The 18,541-nt window shown below is 38.7% G+C and overlaps 1 protein-coding gene across 3 annotated transcripts in view; it reads left to right on the plus strand.

The window, feature by feature from the left end:
• Window positions 1–13,168, plus strand: part of LOC118270239 (facilitated trehalose transporter Tret1) — a 41,771-nt gene extending 28,603 nt beyond the window's left edge. For 2 of the 3 annotated variants that reach the window (XM_035585695.2, XM_035585696.2), the window contains exons 3-11: window positions 5,777–5,935; window positions 7,267–7,469; window positions 8,008–8,194; window positions 8,687–8,808; window positions 9,538–9,714; window positions 10,204–10,296; window positions 10,732–10,958; window positions 11,447–11,599; window positions 12,118–13,168. In XM_035585695.2, coding sequence (XP_035441588.1) covers window positions 5,777–5,935; window positions 7,267–7,469; window positions 8,008–8,194; window positions 8,687–8,808; window positions 9,538–9,714; window positions 10,204–10,296; window positions 10,732–10,958; window positions 11,447–11,599; window positions 12,118–12,142 — 1,346 coding nt within the window. In that variant the 3' untranslated portion in view covers window positions 12,143–13,168. Of the gene's footprint in view, window positions 1–5,776; window positions 5,936–6,224; window positions 6,428–7,266; window positions 7,470–8,007; window positions 8,195–8,686; window positions 8,809–9,537; window positions 9,715–10,203; window positions 10,297–10,731; window positions 10,959–11,446; window positions 11,600–12,117 lie in introns of all 3 variants that reach the window. The other variant, XM_050698156.1, reaches the window with a different exon arrangement.
• Window positions 13,169–18,541: the final 5,373 nt, after the last annotated feature.

Raw genomic sequence — 18,541 nt, forward strand, 5'->3', positions numbered from 1 at the left:
TTTCCAGACTCCGTGCTACCACTGAGAAATTTTCGAAAAACCGAAAAAAGCCCAGTAATACTTCGCCCGACCCGGGAATCGAACCCAAGACCTCTTGCCCGGCAGTCGCACTTGCAACCACTCGGCCAACAAGGCAGGTACGCTACAAAAAAGTATAAGAATAATATTTTTCAAGTTGAATGTCACAATTACTATCGAATTTAATTCCGTTTATAAAGATGCAACGGTCCGTCAATCGGTCTAAACATAGCACAGACTAAAAATAAACTCACGGGATGTCGACTGAGAAGTGTGAAGACTTGTATTAATATTAGATAATGATTGTTCAACTGTTGTCACCTGTGCGCTATTGTTCTGTCTATTCTATTATATAAAAGTCTTCCGTTACGGAGTGTGTGACTGACTGACTGACTGACAACGCACCACAACCAAAACTACTGGACTGAAGCTAGGCTATGTATGTTCTTTGGGGAATCCGTTACTGACTGACTAACTGACAAGTGACAACACACAGCCTAAATTACTGGTTACAGAAAGCTGAAACTGAGGTATGTATGTTCCTTAATGAGTGTATGGGAAGCACTAAGAGAGAATTTCTTTAAATTCCTACGGGAGTGGGAATACTGGAAAATCGCTAACTTAGTTCTTTGTACGAAGTTAATGGCAGAAACTAAGTGGTCTATAGTTCCATAACCTAGGTATGTTAGTTTTAAATAGTGACGAATCGGTCAATAAACCTATTGAGGAATTTAATTCATCCATTCTTTGATTTCTCCTTTCTAAGCCGTTGTCTTGTAGTTAGTGTATTATTGTCGATTCGGTATTTTATATTGAAGAAAACTGTATATATGCTATAACTATGATAACGAGTAAGCAGCATTTTCAGGTGACCGATATCTTTAATCCCCAATATTGGCCTGCTATCTGCTAAGCATACGAAATATAGCCAAACCTATGACGTTATTTTATTACGAACCAAGAACACAGTCCACATGAGACTGTTACAGTTTTAAGCTGAGTATTCTGAAGGCCGAAAAACCGACGTAATCAGAAGATATCTAAAGATTCCATAAGATACAGTAATCTTCTCTCTCCTCGGTTTTCAATGATTAGCTTTGAGAAATCTTGAGTTCATGATTCAGAGGAGACCGTTGTTCGATAAACCACTGACAACTGCCTGTTAAACAAATCTTATTTATCTATCTATTGTGACAAGATAACACGCACATCAACCTACTACAATATCTCTCCAATAGACAATCGACTTTAAACAAGAGTTTTAGAGTTGAAAATGTCTCAAAGAATTCAGATGCATAGAGGATCTTGATGTGCGATGCGTCTGTAGTTTAGACAATGCGTGTGTTATATTTCATGAGTATTGTAGTATGGTTAGGTATATCTAAATATTTTGTGCGTATCTTCAGAAGTACCTATATGTTATCTATTTGACTTTGATCCCTTTTCAAGAGTACTATAGGCTATAGGCCTATATCTCCTAGCCGACATACCTACGTCTTTCTTAAGTACGAATATACTTATTATGTAAATGTGTTTTCACAAGTTCCAGACAGATTATGTTTAGAAATATTTCCATCTGAATAGTGGATCCCCATTTTCTACCTATCTGTTGTAGACAAACAGCCCTAAAAACTAAATATTCTAATGTGTAACAGTCTAGACATTGTTATATTTATTTGTTTATGCATATGTCAGCCTCACTTACTCAGACTATTGAATTTATTCATACAACGATTTATATGACTTCATCTCGTTGATGATCGGTGCAATATTGTTATACAATGGACATCCTTTAAACCGCAAGTATCACTCTCCAGTGCATTCAACTATTCAAACGATACTAACGCATATAAATCGCGTGATTTTTCATTTAGAAGTTATAAATACATAATAAAGATGTTAGTTAGCAATTTGCCGTGTGATGAACCTAGAGTAGTTCCTCACCAGCCCTGCTCTTTCCGCGGGTGTTGTATACCCGAATAGGGACTACACATTTAACAGAGACCGGGCACCGCTTAGATAAACAGGTAAACCTTTTTATGTCCACACTGGCATAGAATATCGATGGATAAAGAATGTTAAGAGAAATGGTTTCAAAGGTACATAGTTCATAGGAACCAGATGGTATACTTACCTATTATATTCCTAACAGTTTAAAGTTCAGAGTTTTAAAAACAAACCGGTCTCATTATTGTTTGGTCTAAGACGGTAGGTGAGAGTATCATGAAACGATCTTATTATGTAATCTTCGCTCGTGTTTATAAAATAAAGAGTTATTAATTATTAATAATCCAATCACACCATGGGCTGGCTATTAAAGAAGGCACCTACATAGACAGATTTTAGATTTTACAGCAAAACGCTGAAATCGAATCTTTCCCAGTCAAAGTCAAATCATTTATTTAAATTAGAGTCAAAATCAAAATCATCATCAAATTAAATATTTCAAATAGACCGGGAAGGCACATTTGAACGTCAAACACGTCAAATGTCAAAACGTCGTACACTGGAGCTGGCTCATTCATTCCAAAATGTAGTATATATCATAATATACCAATCCAACCTTCCAAAAAGTTATTTAACTTTGATTAGTATTCTAACAAATCATGCCACGATTGTGTCACTAACTAGACACTTAGGTAACACTAATATAATCACGTGTAGGTAAACTAACTAAACAATGGTTTAATTTATAAATAACGGTCACGAGAGAACCCTCCAAACGATTGCAAATACTTTTAATTTAAACTCAAATATATTTTATCACATTCACAAACACAACTGAATCAAAAATAATCTTCATTCAAATTGTAAGCTTTGGTTAAATATCATAATGTTTACTTTTTAATATTTGTTTATTCAGTGTCAGACTCTTACTGACTAAAAACCACCCCGTTCCTACTCCTGCTTTTCGAGCCAGAGCCCCGGTAAACTTGCTAGATAGTCCGCAGCTCCGGATCAGGCATTAGGCCTACTGGGCCGCCCCAGATGTGGTGGTCTGATAGCTCTTTAAAGCGCTCACAAAACGCGACGCGCCGTCCGCACGGGTAGTTACAGAATAGCCTAATAGGTCTTTTAATTATTTCTAGACATAAACAGACAAACAAACAACAAGAATCCATACAAATAAAGCCTATTTATATATTATATATCGTAGTATCTATAGCGGATAATAAAATACGAGGTATTGTACTAATATCGCACTGACCGCAAAAGATAATCTCACAATGCACAGTAAATAAACACGTGTTGTAATTAAAATACACAACACGTTTACTATATGCAGCTTGGTAAACAGATGACGTAGAAAAATTGATTTTTTTTCATGAAACTATAGATAATGTTTTCAATGATCTAGGTAAATCAGCTAAGTTCTGAGTTAGGATCGATCCTTAATTATGTAAGTTCTGGGTTAGGATCAATCCTAAATTATGTAAGTATGTTAGGATCGGATCTAAATTAACTACTAGTTTAGGGCCAGGCACAGTATGTGGACTACCTAGCGGGTTTACCGGGGCTCCGGCTCGAAAAGCAGGAGTAGGAACGGGGTGGTCTTTACTCAATAAGAGTCTGACAGTCCCTCTCTACTCGCCCAAGGAAGAGAGATGTCATTTGCGAATTTGTCTTATTTTTCTGATAGTACCAGAAATTAACCATAAGCGCTGCTATACTTAGTTCCAAATCATAGATCGTTTCCAAAACCCGATAAGCACTAGGTACTTTCATTAGCTAAAACCGAACTTCTATTGTCAAAGAGCCGTAACTGAACATACATATACACAGTTACGTGGGTAAGCCGATAACATAATAATTTATTTAGTATGTCTCACGAAAATTATAATAAAACCTATACACCTGTTACTATGTAGTCTATAGGTATTACCGCTTTAAACAAATGCAAGGTTAGTATTCCGTTTAAGCTTACTGTAGGAAACTTTATAGTACTAACGATATGTACACAGCAGTACTGAAGTCCGATAGGAAGGCTTGGCAGCATAAACCACATCGGTCTGTTTGTTCTTACCACTCATAAACTCAACTAAAAATAAAGTTAGTTTTCTTTCGTTTAAGGTTTTCTTACTCCTAGTTGTGTTAGCCATTTTATTTCAATGCTGGATGTCTAACTATAAATACACTGTCCAATTGAAAAAGTTGTTAATGTCTTGAAAGAATAGGCGAAATGGCACTCCCATTTGTCTGTTAGTTAGAAAGGGATGTCATAAAATATCCTATCTAAAACAAGCTAATTTTATTTAACTAGGCCAGGGATTCTGGAATCCTTAACTTTCTATAACCAGCTAACCACCTTAAGGTGGGCAATAACCTGATCCGGGGCTGCAGACTTCCTAACAGGTTAACCGGGGCTCCGGCTCGAAAAGTTGGAGTAAGAACAGGATATTTTTTAATCAGTAAAAGTCTGACACTCCCTCTCGCCTCCCCAAGGTGAAAGAAGTCATTGGATGACTTTCCCCCCTTAAAAAAGGGTGGGCAATAACAGCAGCATTCTCTAAAGTCGTCTTCCATCTGATAATGATGAATTTAGCATGTGCAGTGATAGCAATACTGTCACTGTCTATTACGGCAACGCTATGCAAATACAAGCAAATCTCGCGGCTGTTTAAACGGAGAAACTAATAACATCTCATATCTTTGTTTGTTGTATAATATTTATTTTGTAATTATGCATCGACGTGGAAGCTTGGAGACATGTCAAAAAATCCACGTAGCTTCTGTAAACTCCATAAAAATCCATAATTTACCTAAGTTACTGGAATGCTTATCCCAGGCACATTTTGATTACAATTATATTGGCCCATATCACCCCAAAGGCCGATAATACTTGGTTCTACAATCTGTCTTGGTTCTCCCTCCCCTGGAGTTGTGGATCAACTGCCCATGAACGAGGCTGATCACTTACCATCAGGTGATCTGTCTGCTTGTTAACCTCCTATTTCATTAAAGAATTCAGACACACACTGACTAGTAGTATAGGCAGTGTACTTAACAGTAGTAGCTAATATCTTGTCCAATCTCTCCACAAGAGCTGCTATTTCTATCTTAGAATGTGCACGTGAACGAAAAGATTTATTTTTATTATAACAAAGATTTTTATCTCCATAAATGTATTTACGTAGTTAAACTAATTATAAAATGTGTTATCGTTTAGTGTAACGTCTTAGTTGTTTACAATGGCATGCAAATATCGACGTGGCCGTCAAATGCGTGGAGTAGGAGATTTGTTTAGCAAATATTTACTTTCTGAAGTCTTTAATAATAATTCTTTATAATGCTCGGGCCACATTAACGGGAATTGCCTTTAATCATCGCGATAATGGACGTTAACCGTAGGTGTAGCCACCACTTTACGGGATAATTTGACAATGGCATTAACATCTTCTGATTTGGTTCGTTGCGGGATCCAAGACAGTCATTAATTTCCCTGGGACGCGCCGGACTTCAGTGTTCCGGTGTTTTCATGGTTGTATATCTACTGTAGATCCTGGCTTACAAGAGTTGCAGCGGTATGGGATGTTGTGGCGGGCTTGAGCAAAAAAAATGGCATTAGCAATGTCTTTAGCGTTAGGTGTATATTTACATGCTGTATATTTCCGCTTATGTTTTCACTACTTATACAATGCGAGCTTCGGAACTCTCCAATTTTAGCCCTTATGGGAATCAAATACGATCTAATCTTCTGGATCAACCGTCATTGCCAAAATTATGCCCATATTAACAATCTTCTTTCTTTTGTCTCCAGCGAATATCGCGATTGCGTCGACGGGTTACTCCATGGGATGGACGTCCCCAGTGAACCTGAAGCTTGCAGCTAACGACACCAGCAACCCTGTGGGCGAGCCTGTCACCAAGGACCAGGAGGCATGGATCGGATCCCTGCTCACAGTCGGTGCTATCTTCGGTAGGTGCCTCATTTTCTTTAAGACTTTAACAGACCTACACCCGAATACTAAAATGCTACTCAATTTTAAGTTGTACTTAAATATCGTGCTATCTCTGTCATTTTATAAAGAATTGATAGGGACAGAACTAGTTTTGAGAGCGTCTTAAAATTGAGTAGCGTTTGAGTATTCGGACACTAATAATTGTCCTTAAAGAATAACTGCTACCAGTCCACTGCTAGAGACTAAAAACCTCTCTCTACGTTGGTTTGCTGAACGCACCTTAATCCAAATAAATTCAAATTACAGGCCCATTCCTCGGCGGTTTCGCTGCATCAAAGATCGGTCGCAAATGGGGTCTCTTGAGTACCTCCATCCCTCTGTTCATTGGTTGGATCCTGATCGCTGCCACCAACAGTGTTGGCATGATCTACGGTGGCAGGATTTTCTGGGGTCTCGCCGTCGGAATGCTGTTTACCATCTCACCCATGTACTGCGCGGAAATTGCTACGGTAAGACAGTTTTTCTATTTGTTTTATTCAGGCACAGATGAATCTCACTTGCATCCATCTTTTAGACTTAATTTGGGCAATTAAAACTCTTAACCAAAAAGCTTCACACGGAACATAGGAAGTTCAATACTGTAAAGTTTTATAAAATAATGAGAGATGTAAACCAAACACAGGCAGATATTTACCTTAACCTGTTACCCAAAATGTCCGAGGAAGCCAGACTCTCAAATTGACAAAGTACATTCGTAGTTACGCAGAGACATAATATTTAATTTTCTTTGGATTTATCCATATATAATTCACATTATTCACACTTTGTTCCGGAAAAGCAAACGGACACCATATGAATCAGAAGAACAAGCTTTAAAAAAATATTTTGTACCTAGACTGCAATTATTTAAAAAATATTATTTGTCCTAGTAACTGATATAGCTAAACCATACTAAAAAAAATATTACATGCCGTTTTGTTAGTTGGTTTCAAAAATATTCCCAAAGACATCCAAAATTTTGTCTCTGAAGAACTACCCTTCACTTGTTTTTGATTGTCATAAATATTAGGAATAATTTATAAGTTTGAACGTATATTATTTTGTTTTGTTTTTATTTTGTATGTGTTTTATTTTGTTTTGTCTTTTTATTTTATCTTTTTATTTTTGTTTTCTTCTTACTAACTGATACAGTGTCATTGTTATGTAATTTTACAGTGCATGTTGTGACACCTTAAAATGTTGTGCATTTAAATTAATTATAACATAAGTGTTTAGATGTAAGTTGTAATGTAACAGCTACTGGTTGTCCAAATAAATAAATAAATAAATAAATAAATTCAAATTACAGGCCCATTCCTCGGCGGTTTCGCTGCATCAAAGATCGGTCGCAAATGGGGTCTCTTGAGTACCTCCATCCCTCTGTTCATTGGTTGGATCCTGATCGCTGCCACCAACAGCGTCGGCATGATCTACGGTGGCAGGATCTTCTGGGGTCTCGCCGTCGGAATGCTGTTCACCATCTCTCCCATGTACTGCGCTGAAATTGCTACGGTAAGACCGTTTTTCTATTTGTTTTATTAGATCTCACTTTCCATCTTTTAGGTAATTTGGGCAATTAAATACTCTTCCTTTGTCGGAATGGGGTACAATATAAGGTTTTTAATAATAATGAGAGATGACACCTTAACCTGACCCAAAATGTCCGAGACCTCTCAAAATGAAACAGTACAAGTTACGTTGAGACATAATTTTTAGTCTTAATTTTTAGTTTTCTTTGGATTTATCCATATTAATTCAAATCATTCACACCATTAAGTCTGAGACTGAGCAATCTCAGTTCGTTTTCAGACTTAACTGTTCCATAGCTACTATATTCTCTTGAGCTCTACCGTCGGTAGCTTGGATTTCTCCCGTTACTGGTGGGCTACTGCATTTTATATTTTTAAATGGTTTGTTTTTTTAATTAAATATTTAAAAATATAATCAACCATTAAGATAAATAAATAAATGAAGTACATATTCCAAAAGAACTACATATTTATATATATATTTGTTAGTAATATTTAAAACTTCATGTTCATCTCCCCAGGATGACTCGCGCGGTGCGCTCGGTTCGTTCCTGCAAGCGTTCATCACGCTCGGCTACCTGCTGATCTACGGCATCGGGCCGTACGTGTCCTACATGATCATCGCCTACGTCGGTATCATCTTCACTGCCGTCTTCGTCGTCGGATTCTTCTTCATGCCCGAGTCTCCCTTCTACTACCTGGCTAAAGGTAAGCTTCCCAGTCTATATGTCTATGTGTTAGTCTACTTGCTGTAATGGATTAGGGTGATATTATAATAGGGTTAACCTATATTTTTTTATTAATTATTTTAAAACATAAGCACGTGTCTAAACGTGATTTTTCTCTTCTTATAACATTAAATAAATAATGCTTTCGACGTTACATTGATTTGAAACTTCATGTGAATACGTGACATGACGACCTCCCATTCCTAAACTTAACTCCTTTTTATCTGAGTATTGACAACTTATATGACAAAATAAAAAATATATTTCTATTCAATTTTTAAACCCCATCTACCTATAATGCATTTGTTAAAGAATAAAGAATTAATTAAGGTTGTTCGACACACAAAAATACTTCTATTAAATCAGTTATAAATAGCGTTGAAGCACATTGCTATCAAATAAAATACAGGTTTTAAATGTAGTATCTATTGTATTATTTTTAATATTAATATCTATTGTATGATCACCCCAGGTGACAGGGAAGCAGCCGCTAGCTGCCTGGCCAAGATCCGCGGCCGCTCCCACGCGGGCGTGCAGGCAGAACTCGACCTGATGGCTGCTGATGTCACCGCCTCCTTGGAGAAAACCGCTACGGTGAGGTTTTAATGACAATTAAACATTGAAGTATCCAATGAGACACAAGTCTTCTCCTGGATTCAGTCCGCCTTATTTTTTTTTATGGAAATCGAACAGACGTATCACATATCACCTGATGGTAAGCAATTATCGCCGCCCATGGACACTTGAAACACCAGAGGCGTTACAAGTGCGTTGCCGGCCTCTTGGGGGTTAGAAATTTAAAGGCATTTTGGGGAATCGGGGATTGGGAAAATTAGGAAGGGGGTAATTAGGCCTCCGGTAACCTCACTCACACAACGCAAGCGTTGTTTCACGTCGGTTTTCGGTGAGAGTGGTATCGGCCGTGGTATCTTGGTAAAATTGATCATGTTTGATCATTGGCAGCTAGACAGTGCTCTCAAATATGTCTGTTATATTCATATGTCACTTTTTTGCGGGTATCTCAAATTGCATGTGATCAGCAACCTGCCTGTCTTTTTTAATTCTTTGGTATTTTTGTCTTTGGTCTTTTTTAATCCGTCTCTTGGCCTGATCCGGAGCTGCGGACTACCTAGCGGGTTTACCGGGGCTCCGGCTCGACAAGCAGGAGTAGGAACGGGGTGGCTTTTAGTCAGTAAGAGTCTGACACTCCCTCTCGCCTCGCCCAAGGCGGGAGAAGTCATTGGATGCTTTTCCCCCCTCAAAAAAAAAGAAATACATGTGTCTGTTATATCCTTTATTAAGATTAATATATTTCGCTTCCAGGTCGCCGACGTGTTCCGCGGCAGCAACTTCAAGGCGTTCTACATCTCGTGCGCGCTGGTGTTCTTCCAGCAGTTCAGCGGCATCAACGCCGTGCTCTTCTACATGACCAACATCTTCGAGGCCGCCAACTCCAGCCTCGACTCTGCCGTCGCTACCATCATCATTGGTGTTGTACAGGTATTTATTTATTTATTTAAAGTAAAATAGTATAACATTACAGTTTTTACACCAAAGCCTTATACATTTCATATTATTGTACCAAATTAAATTCGGCTAATAAAAAAATAATAATAATAATAAAACCATAAAAGACAAATAGTACAGATAAAAAATGTATGTGGTATGTGTGTCTACTATTTTCCTTTTGTATAGCTTCTTGATTATTTTGGTCTGTATAGAATTACCTTTGGGATGAATGGATAATATTGTAGTATTGTGAGCTGTTATTTTGCTTTTAAATGCAATAAATTATAAATAGTGAATGTGAACGCTCTACCAAATGAGTCTCAATGAAGATTTTCTTCCATCTTTTAATAAAAAAATAACCTTTTTAATTTACTTCCCACCAGTTTATGAATCAGTATCTATTCTCTCTCTCTCTCTCTCTTGTACTCTTTAATGTATTTTTCCGCAACTTACAATAATAGTAATTTGTACGTTTTCCAGGTGATTGCATCTTGCATCACCCCTCTGGTGGTAGACCGACTGGGTCGTAGGATCCTGCTCCTCATCTCAGCTTCCGGAACTGCTGTTGGTTTGGTAAGTATTGCCTTGTATTGTCATCTAATTTAACCGTGATTTTTTTTTTATTTATAGAAAAGTCTTTCCTTTTGAATCAGTAGTATAAAACCTACCCTGACTGTGATCTATTCGTGGATGAGCTTAAAGCAATTAAAAGGGTCTGCCTAAGCTTTTGTGAAAGCCTCTAGTATCTAGAAATGTTCTTTCTTTTAGTTGCTTTCGTGTACTGTGCAATAGTATATTATTGATTGTCTTTTTTGTTTTTGTTTTACCAATTTTATTGTGATGTAATTTTTATGTTTTTCTTCCTTTTATTTCAATTTTATTTTTATAATTCTATATTTTGTATGTGTTAATGTAATTGGTTCGTTGAACCGTGTTAACATATTAATAATAAATAAATAAATAAATAAATAAATAAATAAATAAAAACAATCTCTGCTAATTTTCCAGGGTCTTCTAGGCATGTTCTTCATTCTGGCTGAGAAGGGTAGTCCAGTGGTGTCCAGCATTGGTTGGCTGCCGATCCTGTCGCTGGTACTCTTCATAGTGACTTACTGCTGGGGTCTGGGTCCGCTGCCGTGGGCGGTCATGTCCGAGCTGTTCCCGATCGAAGTGAAGGCCATCGCCTCGCCCATCGCCACCGCCTTCTGCTGGGTCCTGTCTTTCTTGATCACCAGGTAACATATGGATTTTATTTGTCTTTGGAGTAAGGACAATATTAATAGATTTTGTATTGTGGATTTACATTGAAAGGCTGGGTTTCTTGCAGTTTAAATAGTATTTCAGTTAGCTTTTTTGTCAAGTTATTGAATATATATGGGAGAAACTGTTTGAATTTTGGAATAAAAAAAAAAGTTCTGCTCGGTTTTACTCCAAAATAAAAGTATTACGGCTTTGAAATGTGCAATAGATTATTGGAAGTTCAATCAACAGTTACCGTGGATCCTTCTACTAATCTGCAACTAACATCAGCACAAAAATTATCATTATCTCTTGTCAAATTTAAATTCTTCAGTGGAACCTTTTACCTAAATTGCTAGCCTAGCTTCACTGACAGACAGACTGACGGACAATTCAATTTGACGTTTCAAAAGTGCCTTATTTAGGATTAATTGAAATAAATGCTTTGACTTTGATTTTGACTTTGCTTTCTTCTCGTCGTCAGATATTTCAGTGCCATCGCCACTGCCCTGGGTATGGGCGGCACGTTCTTCATCTTCGGCGCGTGCTGCGTGGCTGCCTTCTTCTTCACGCTGTTCCTGGTGCCCGAGACCAAGGGCAAGAGCTTCCAGGAGATCCAGGACATCCTGTCTGGCAAGTGAGTAGACCTTCATTGTTCATTTGATCTCAGGTGTTTAATGGCTGTGGTGGATTTTATTTTGGAATTAGACTTTTTTCTGGTACAAGCCTATAAACGAGCAAGCGGATCACCTGATGGTAAGCAATCGCCGCCGCCCATGGACACCCGAAACATCAGAGGCGTTAAAAGTGTGTTACCGGCCTTTTGGGGGTTAGGAATTTAAGGGTTGTTGGGGTATCAGGGATTGGGAAGATAGAGAATGGGGGTAATTGGGCCTCCGGTAACCTCACTCACAAAACAAAACACAACGCAAGCGTTGTTTTACGTCGGTTTTCTGTGAGGCTGTGGTATCACTCCGGTCGACCTGACCCAGCAGTGCCTGCATCACTCCCTCACACACGTCACACTTAATGTCTGATCAGACTTAAGGTCTGATCTAAAGCTCAGTAATGAACACTCGCGGCTTAATTTGCTGATGGTGATGGACATGTAACTTTCTCGTAATTATACTAATTTACAATTTTGTTTGTCCACAGGCCGTCCAAGCTGGAGAAGGCATAAAGTGATAGTTTAACGTGAATATTTTGTGTTATATGAATAATCGCTAGCTGTTAGTATTACTGCATCGGGCCAACCCACGCATACGCCGTAACAATCGGAATATTAGGGACAATCGAATACAGAACTAAACGAGATACCGATTTTACTACATCCGATTTTTGTAAAAATCGGTTGCTGAAATGTCATTGAGAAAAATCAAGATTTATTTATAAAATATTTGAGAGAATCGGTCGTGTTACGTGTTCCCTAGTTTCCGATTGTTACGGTTTTCATCTTGTTGATTGGAGATCAAATGTCTGCTTAATTTATTCCAGTGAAATTATATTTTTATACGTACCTAGGTAATTTAATGTTGGGTCTCCAATTCACAAGGTTTTTGTCGAGTATAATGCTAGGCAAAGTTTCTGGTCTTTCAAAATGGGATAACTAATAACTTTGCCAAGTTTTATACTTGATTTCAACGGATCAAAACATTTGGACCAATTTTTATATGTATTTTAATGAGAATAGTAATTTATAACAATGTCCCTTTACGTATATCTTAATGTTCCTTAGTGTTGGTCGATAAATGATCAAAGCTGGCCATCCGCCATTTTTTTAGGTGATATAATATTATCGTATGAGAATGGTAACACTGGAATATAAAATTGATTCATAAATCGACAACTTTTTTTTTTTTGAGAAAAAACGTTAAGCATAAAACTGTATTAAACGCAGAAAGTTTATCAAAATTGTGCCAAAAAGTATAGAAAAATGACTTTCTGACATTTTTAACCTACAAATCTGACATTGACAGATGAAACAGTGTTGCCTAAGTTAAAAAATGTTTGTTATAAAGCCAGTGTTGCCATTGTCGTGTGTAAGTTATGTAACAATCACATTGTAAGTACAAACTAGTGGAAGCAACGAGCGGACGGACGCAACTATTTGTGATAGTAGCTAATTATTCTATTGTACATACCTATTTAATTATTTTTAATGTCTAATCATTATTTTGTTACGAATAAATTGTTTTATATTGTGTTAGTTTTTGTGTTTTATTTCGTTTTCCTAAGTTAATGATTTAAGTGTCTTTTCATAGACCACAAATTAAAATAGATTTATCTAGCACTAAATAATTCTTTTTCTGTAGACCTCCGACAGACCCTTATTTAGTTAAAAGCTTAAAAAAATGCAATGTCTATCTCGAAATTTAGAGGTCCTAACTAAAAACTAACAACATTTTCGTAATTCCCTTATGTCAGACCCCCCATAAAGCCATAATTATTATATACCTCGTAAGTATGATAATAAATAAATAAATAAATAAAATAAATATCAGACTGAAGCATAAGGTAGTGGTAGTCCCCTTGATAGAAGTGAATGCATTTATAAAATATTGGCATCAATGACTGCCGTCTGAGACAAAAATGGATGCAGATTCGTACCTATATAACATCCATGGTTTAGGAAACTTACTAAGGGCTTCATTTAGAGCTTACTCAACTCAGTCTAATAGTATTTAGATTTTACCAGGAGAATCCCAAGTACCTAAGTACTAAATAAAGCATGAGCCGATTGCCAATATTATAATGTAACACATCCGACATAATTAATCAAGTGCGTGAATACTCTAAGAATGCTTTACCTGACCCGGGAACCAAATATGTCTTCCTGAGTAGTTGTACTATTGGTCTGGAGACCAAGAAGCCAGTTATAGTGTAGGCAGAAGTGCACATTACGGCACGTAATACCGCTATACAATGTACAGATGTTCACACACTTTTCACCATTTGTGTTATAAGTTCCATGTAGTAGGGGATGGACCTATTTCCATATACTGGGCACAAATTCAGACACCGTGCTACTACTGAGAAATTTCCCAAACACTGAAAAAAGCCCAGTAATACTTTGCCCAACCCGGGAATTGAACCCGAGACCCCTTGTTACTAACGAGGCAGTTATAGCATTCACAAATAAACCGAAAGAGATAAAACTATTAATATCAGGTTTTAGAAAACCTCCTCCATTTTCGTTCGTCGGAAATAAAAACAAATACCGACTGACATTTACAACAGCAATTAGGAAACAGTAAATCTAAGATAAAACACAGCAGTGGCTTCTAATCCGGCACTTATCAAACTTTATTATGGCAACACTGATTGCTTGTTTAATTATAGAGTAATCCTATATTCGTGTGTTTATACAGAGATAGTGTGATTGCCTCATATCTTAATAAGTAACGCAATATCAACGTGGAGGTTTTGACGTGGCGCCCTAAGCCATGTGCCTCCTGTTGGCAAACGAATCACATGAAGCCTCGTCCCCACTTTTTTTTTGAATGGGGAAAATCATCCTATGACTTCTCCCGCCTTGGGTAAGGCGGGAGGGAGTGTCAGACGACAGCGCCGCGACATTGTTAGGTTTGGGTTAGGTTTGGGTTAGGTTTGGGTTAGGGTTAGGTTTGGGTTAGGTTGGGGTTAGGTTTGGGTTAGGTTTGGGTTAGGTTTGGGTTAGGTTTGGGTTAGGTTTGGGTTAGGTTTGGGTTAGGTTTGGGTTAGGTTTGGGTTAGGTTTGGGTTAGGTTTGGGTTAGGTTAGGTTAGTTAACACAAACCTAATCTAACCTAACCCAACCAAAACCTTACAAAAATATAAACCAAACCTAGCCCAAACCTAACCAAAACCTAACCGAAACCCAACCCAACACAACCCTACCCTAACCAAAACGTAACCTAACCCAACCAAAACCTAACAAAAACCTAAACCAAACCTAACCCAAACCTAACCCAAACCTAACCCAAACCTAACCCAAACCTAACCCAAACCTAACCCAAACCTAACCCAAACCTAACCCAAACCTAACCCAAACCTAACCCAAACCTAACTCAAACCTAACCCAAACCTAACCCAAACCTAACCCAAACCTAACCCATATCTAACCCAAACCTAACCCAAACCTAACCCAAACCTAACCCAAACCTAACCCAAACCTAACCCAAACCTAACCCAAACCTAACCCAAAACTAACCCAAACCTAACCCAAACCTAACCCAAACCTAACCCAAACCTAACCCAAACCTAACCCAAACCTAACCCAAACCTAACCCAAACCTAACCCAAACCTAACCCAAACCTAACCCAAACCTAACCCAAACCTAACCCAAACCTAACCCAAACCTAACCCAAACCTAACCCAAACCTAACCCAAACCTAACCCAAACCTAACCCAAACCTAACCCAAACCTAACCCAAACCTAACCCAAACCTAACCCAAACCTAACCCAAACCTAACCCAAACCTAACCCAAACCTAACCCAAACCTAACCCAAACCTAACCCAAACCTAACCCAAACCTAACCCAAACCTAACCCAAACCTAACCCAAACCTAACCCAAACCTAACCCAAACCTAACCCAAACCTAACCCAAACCTAACCCAAACCTAACCCAAACCTAACCCAAACCTAACCCAAACCTAACCCAAACCTAACCCAAACCTAACCCAAACCTAACCCAAACCTAACCCAAACCTAACCCAAACCTAACCCAAACCTAACCCAAACCTAACCCAAACCTAACCCAAACCTAACCCAAACCTAACCCAACCTAACCCAAACCTAACCCAAACCTAACCCAAACCTAACCCAAACCTAACCCAAACCTAACCCAAACCTAACCCAAACCTAACCCAAACCTAACCCAAACCTAACCCAAACCTAACCCAAACCTAACCCAAACCTAACCCAAACCTAACCCAAACCTAACCCAAACCTAACCCAAACCTAACCCAAACCTAACCCAAACCTAACCCAAACCTAACCCAAACCTAACCCAAACCTAACCCAAACCTAACCCAAACCTAACCCAAACCTAACCCAAACCTAACCCAAACCTAACCCAAACCTAACCCAAACCTAACCCAAACCTAACCCAAACCTAACCCAAACCTAACCCAAACCTAACCCAAACCTAACCCAAACCTAACCCAAACCTAACCCAAACCTAACCCAAACCTAACCCAAACCTAACCCAAACCTAACCCAAACCTAACCCAAACCTAACCCAAACCTAACCCAAACCTAACCCAAACCTAACCCAAACCTAACCCAAACCTAACCCAAACCTAACCCAAACCTAACCCAAACCTAACCCAAACCTAACCCAAACCTAACCCAAACCTAACCCAAACCTAACCTAATACAACTTTTTTTTTTGTTAAACCACATTTTAAAATTTCGCCGCTTCGGGCAGTTGCCCGATTTAGCCCCACCCCCTGGATCGGGCCCTGTTTACGCTGAACGAAAACAAAACAAAAGCCCTTCAGAGTACTGTTGCCCAAGTAATTTTCGTAACGATTCTAAATGAGATGATGCCCCCTGTAGGAGCCAGGCAGTTGATTGGATGAGGGTACGATTGTCATTTGCCTGGGTTTGGCCCCTTTGTCTTTATAGGTATCGATAGTCTTACCGCGTTCCCATGGATGACTCATTGTTTGCCTTTACTACCTCCTTAAGTTACGCCAAAAGTTGTTTGGTTTTTAGTCCGTTTTTTGAGGAGGGTAAATCATTAAAGAAGCCCGACCCGACCAGAACCAGAACCGTGCGTGCGGCGCGTCGCGTTCCGCGCGCGCCTCAAAGAGCCATCAGACCACCACAGATGGGGCCCAGTAGGGCTGATGCCTGATCCGGAGCTGCGTACTACCTAGCGAGTTTACCGGGGCTCCGGCTCGACAAGCAGGAGTAGGAACGGGGTGGTTTTTAGTCAGTAAGATTCTGATACTCCCTCTCGCCTTACCCTGGCGAGAGAAGTCATTGGATGATTTTCCCCCAGGAAAAAAGGGTTATTAATCTAGGAGAAGCCTGTCAGTAACCCCGAAACAGGTAGGTTTACACCTGTTAGTGTTAGGTACGTAAATTGTTTGCAGGACTAGAGCCTATAATCTCGTGTCAATGCGCAGATATAATGTAAACATCCCGTATCTCGGTGATTACTTGAATATTATGTACAATGTCATGCAAATATCGACGTGGAAGTAATGACGTGGCCATCATACGGCTTCTGTTTAGAGGTATGTGTACCAGTAAGCCTTGATGCTTGTAGCTCTTGGAGATCCCATGACGCTGATGGTAAGCGATCGCATAGATCGCTAAATGTGTAGCCTGTACACTGAAATGTGTAGCTTAAAACAACTTTTCCGAAAACATATTCTGAATATTTCCACGTCCTTGTTCTAAATAAAACTTTCAGATCTTATCAGCAGTTCCGTGTTAGGAACCTAATAATAAATAATGAATGACTCTATAGTAAGATATCGTAATTCCTGTTGGTAATCACATTACGATAGTATCTTAATTACTATAATATCTTAAAATCTTAATTATTGTTTATCTGTCGCATCCACGTTGGAGGTTTTGACGTGGCCATCAATGAACTACTGTTTGAGACAGGTTTGGCTTAAAATAAAATTAACTTTTAAAGCAGGAGTAGGCCCGGAGCTGCGGACTACCTAGCGGGTTTACCGGGACTCCGGCTCGAATAGTAGGAGTAGGGTCGGGTTAGTTTTTAGTCAGTAAGATTCTGACACTCGCCTCGCCCAAGGCGGGAGAAGCCTTTGGACGATTTGCCCCCTCAAAAAAAGAAGTGCTCCATCGTAGGTCACATCATCGCCTACCATCAAACTCCTACTACAGAAGATCCACAGCCAAATAAAATAAGTTAGTTTAGCTCGCATAATTGAGCCAGTTTTTCATAAATGTGCGTCCACCGCAAACTATGCCAGCTAAGCGGCTATGAAGTGCCGTGTGAAAAATGGAATGTTACGGCACATTAAAATGTGGGAAATTGATAACGTTTTTGTATTATGAGAGAGCTAGATGGAACACAAGGATGTGGTTTGTAACGTCACGCACTTCCCGTAAGTGTCTCACTTTATGTTAAAGAGAAACCCAGTTATGACATCTACACTTCGTATTTGCTTCATGATTTTCACCAATAGATAGTATTTTCTGAGGATTGTTTAGGTGTAAAATTTACTATGATATATCTTTTTCAAGAGGGGAAAATCATCCAATGACTTCTCCCACCCTGGGCGAGGCGAGAGGAAGTGTCAGACTCTTACTGACTAAAAACCACCCCGTTCCTACTCCTGCTTGTCGAGCCGGAGCCCCGGTAAACCACAGGTCCGGGAGGTAATTTAGGGCTAGAAAGTAGTAAATAAAACACAAATAAACATACAAATACTGTATTTGACAATAAAATCATAGTAACACATCAGTCTTTCGCTCATTCGATACATTCGAGACAAACACAGATTTGTTTGCTTAGTCTAAAAACTAAATATAAAGTTATAAAGGTACCTAATACCGTTAGCAAGAATATGTACACATTTTGCGACCAAATTAATATCAACCTTTACTTTTT

Source organism: Spodoptera frugiperda, chromosome 13, assembly GCF_023101765.2.
Source record: "Spodoptera frugiperda isolate SF20-4 chromosome 13, AGI-APGP_CSIRO_Sfru_2.0, whole genome shotgun sequence".
Classification (NCBI taxonomy): Eukaryota; Metazoa; Arthropoda; class Insecta; order Lepidoptera; family Noctuidae; genus Spodoptera; species Spodoptera frugiperda.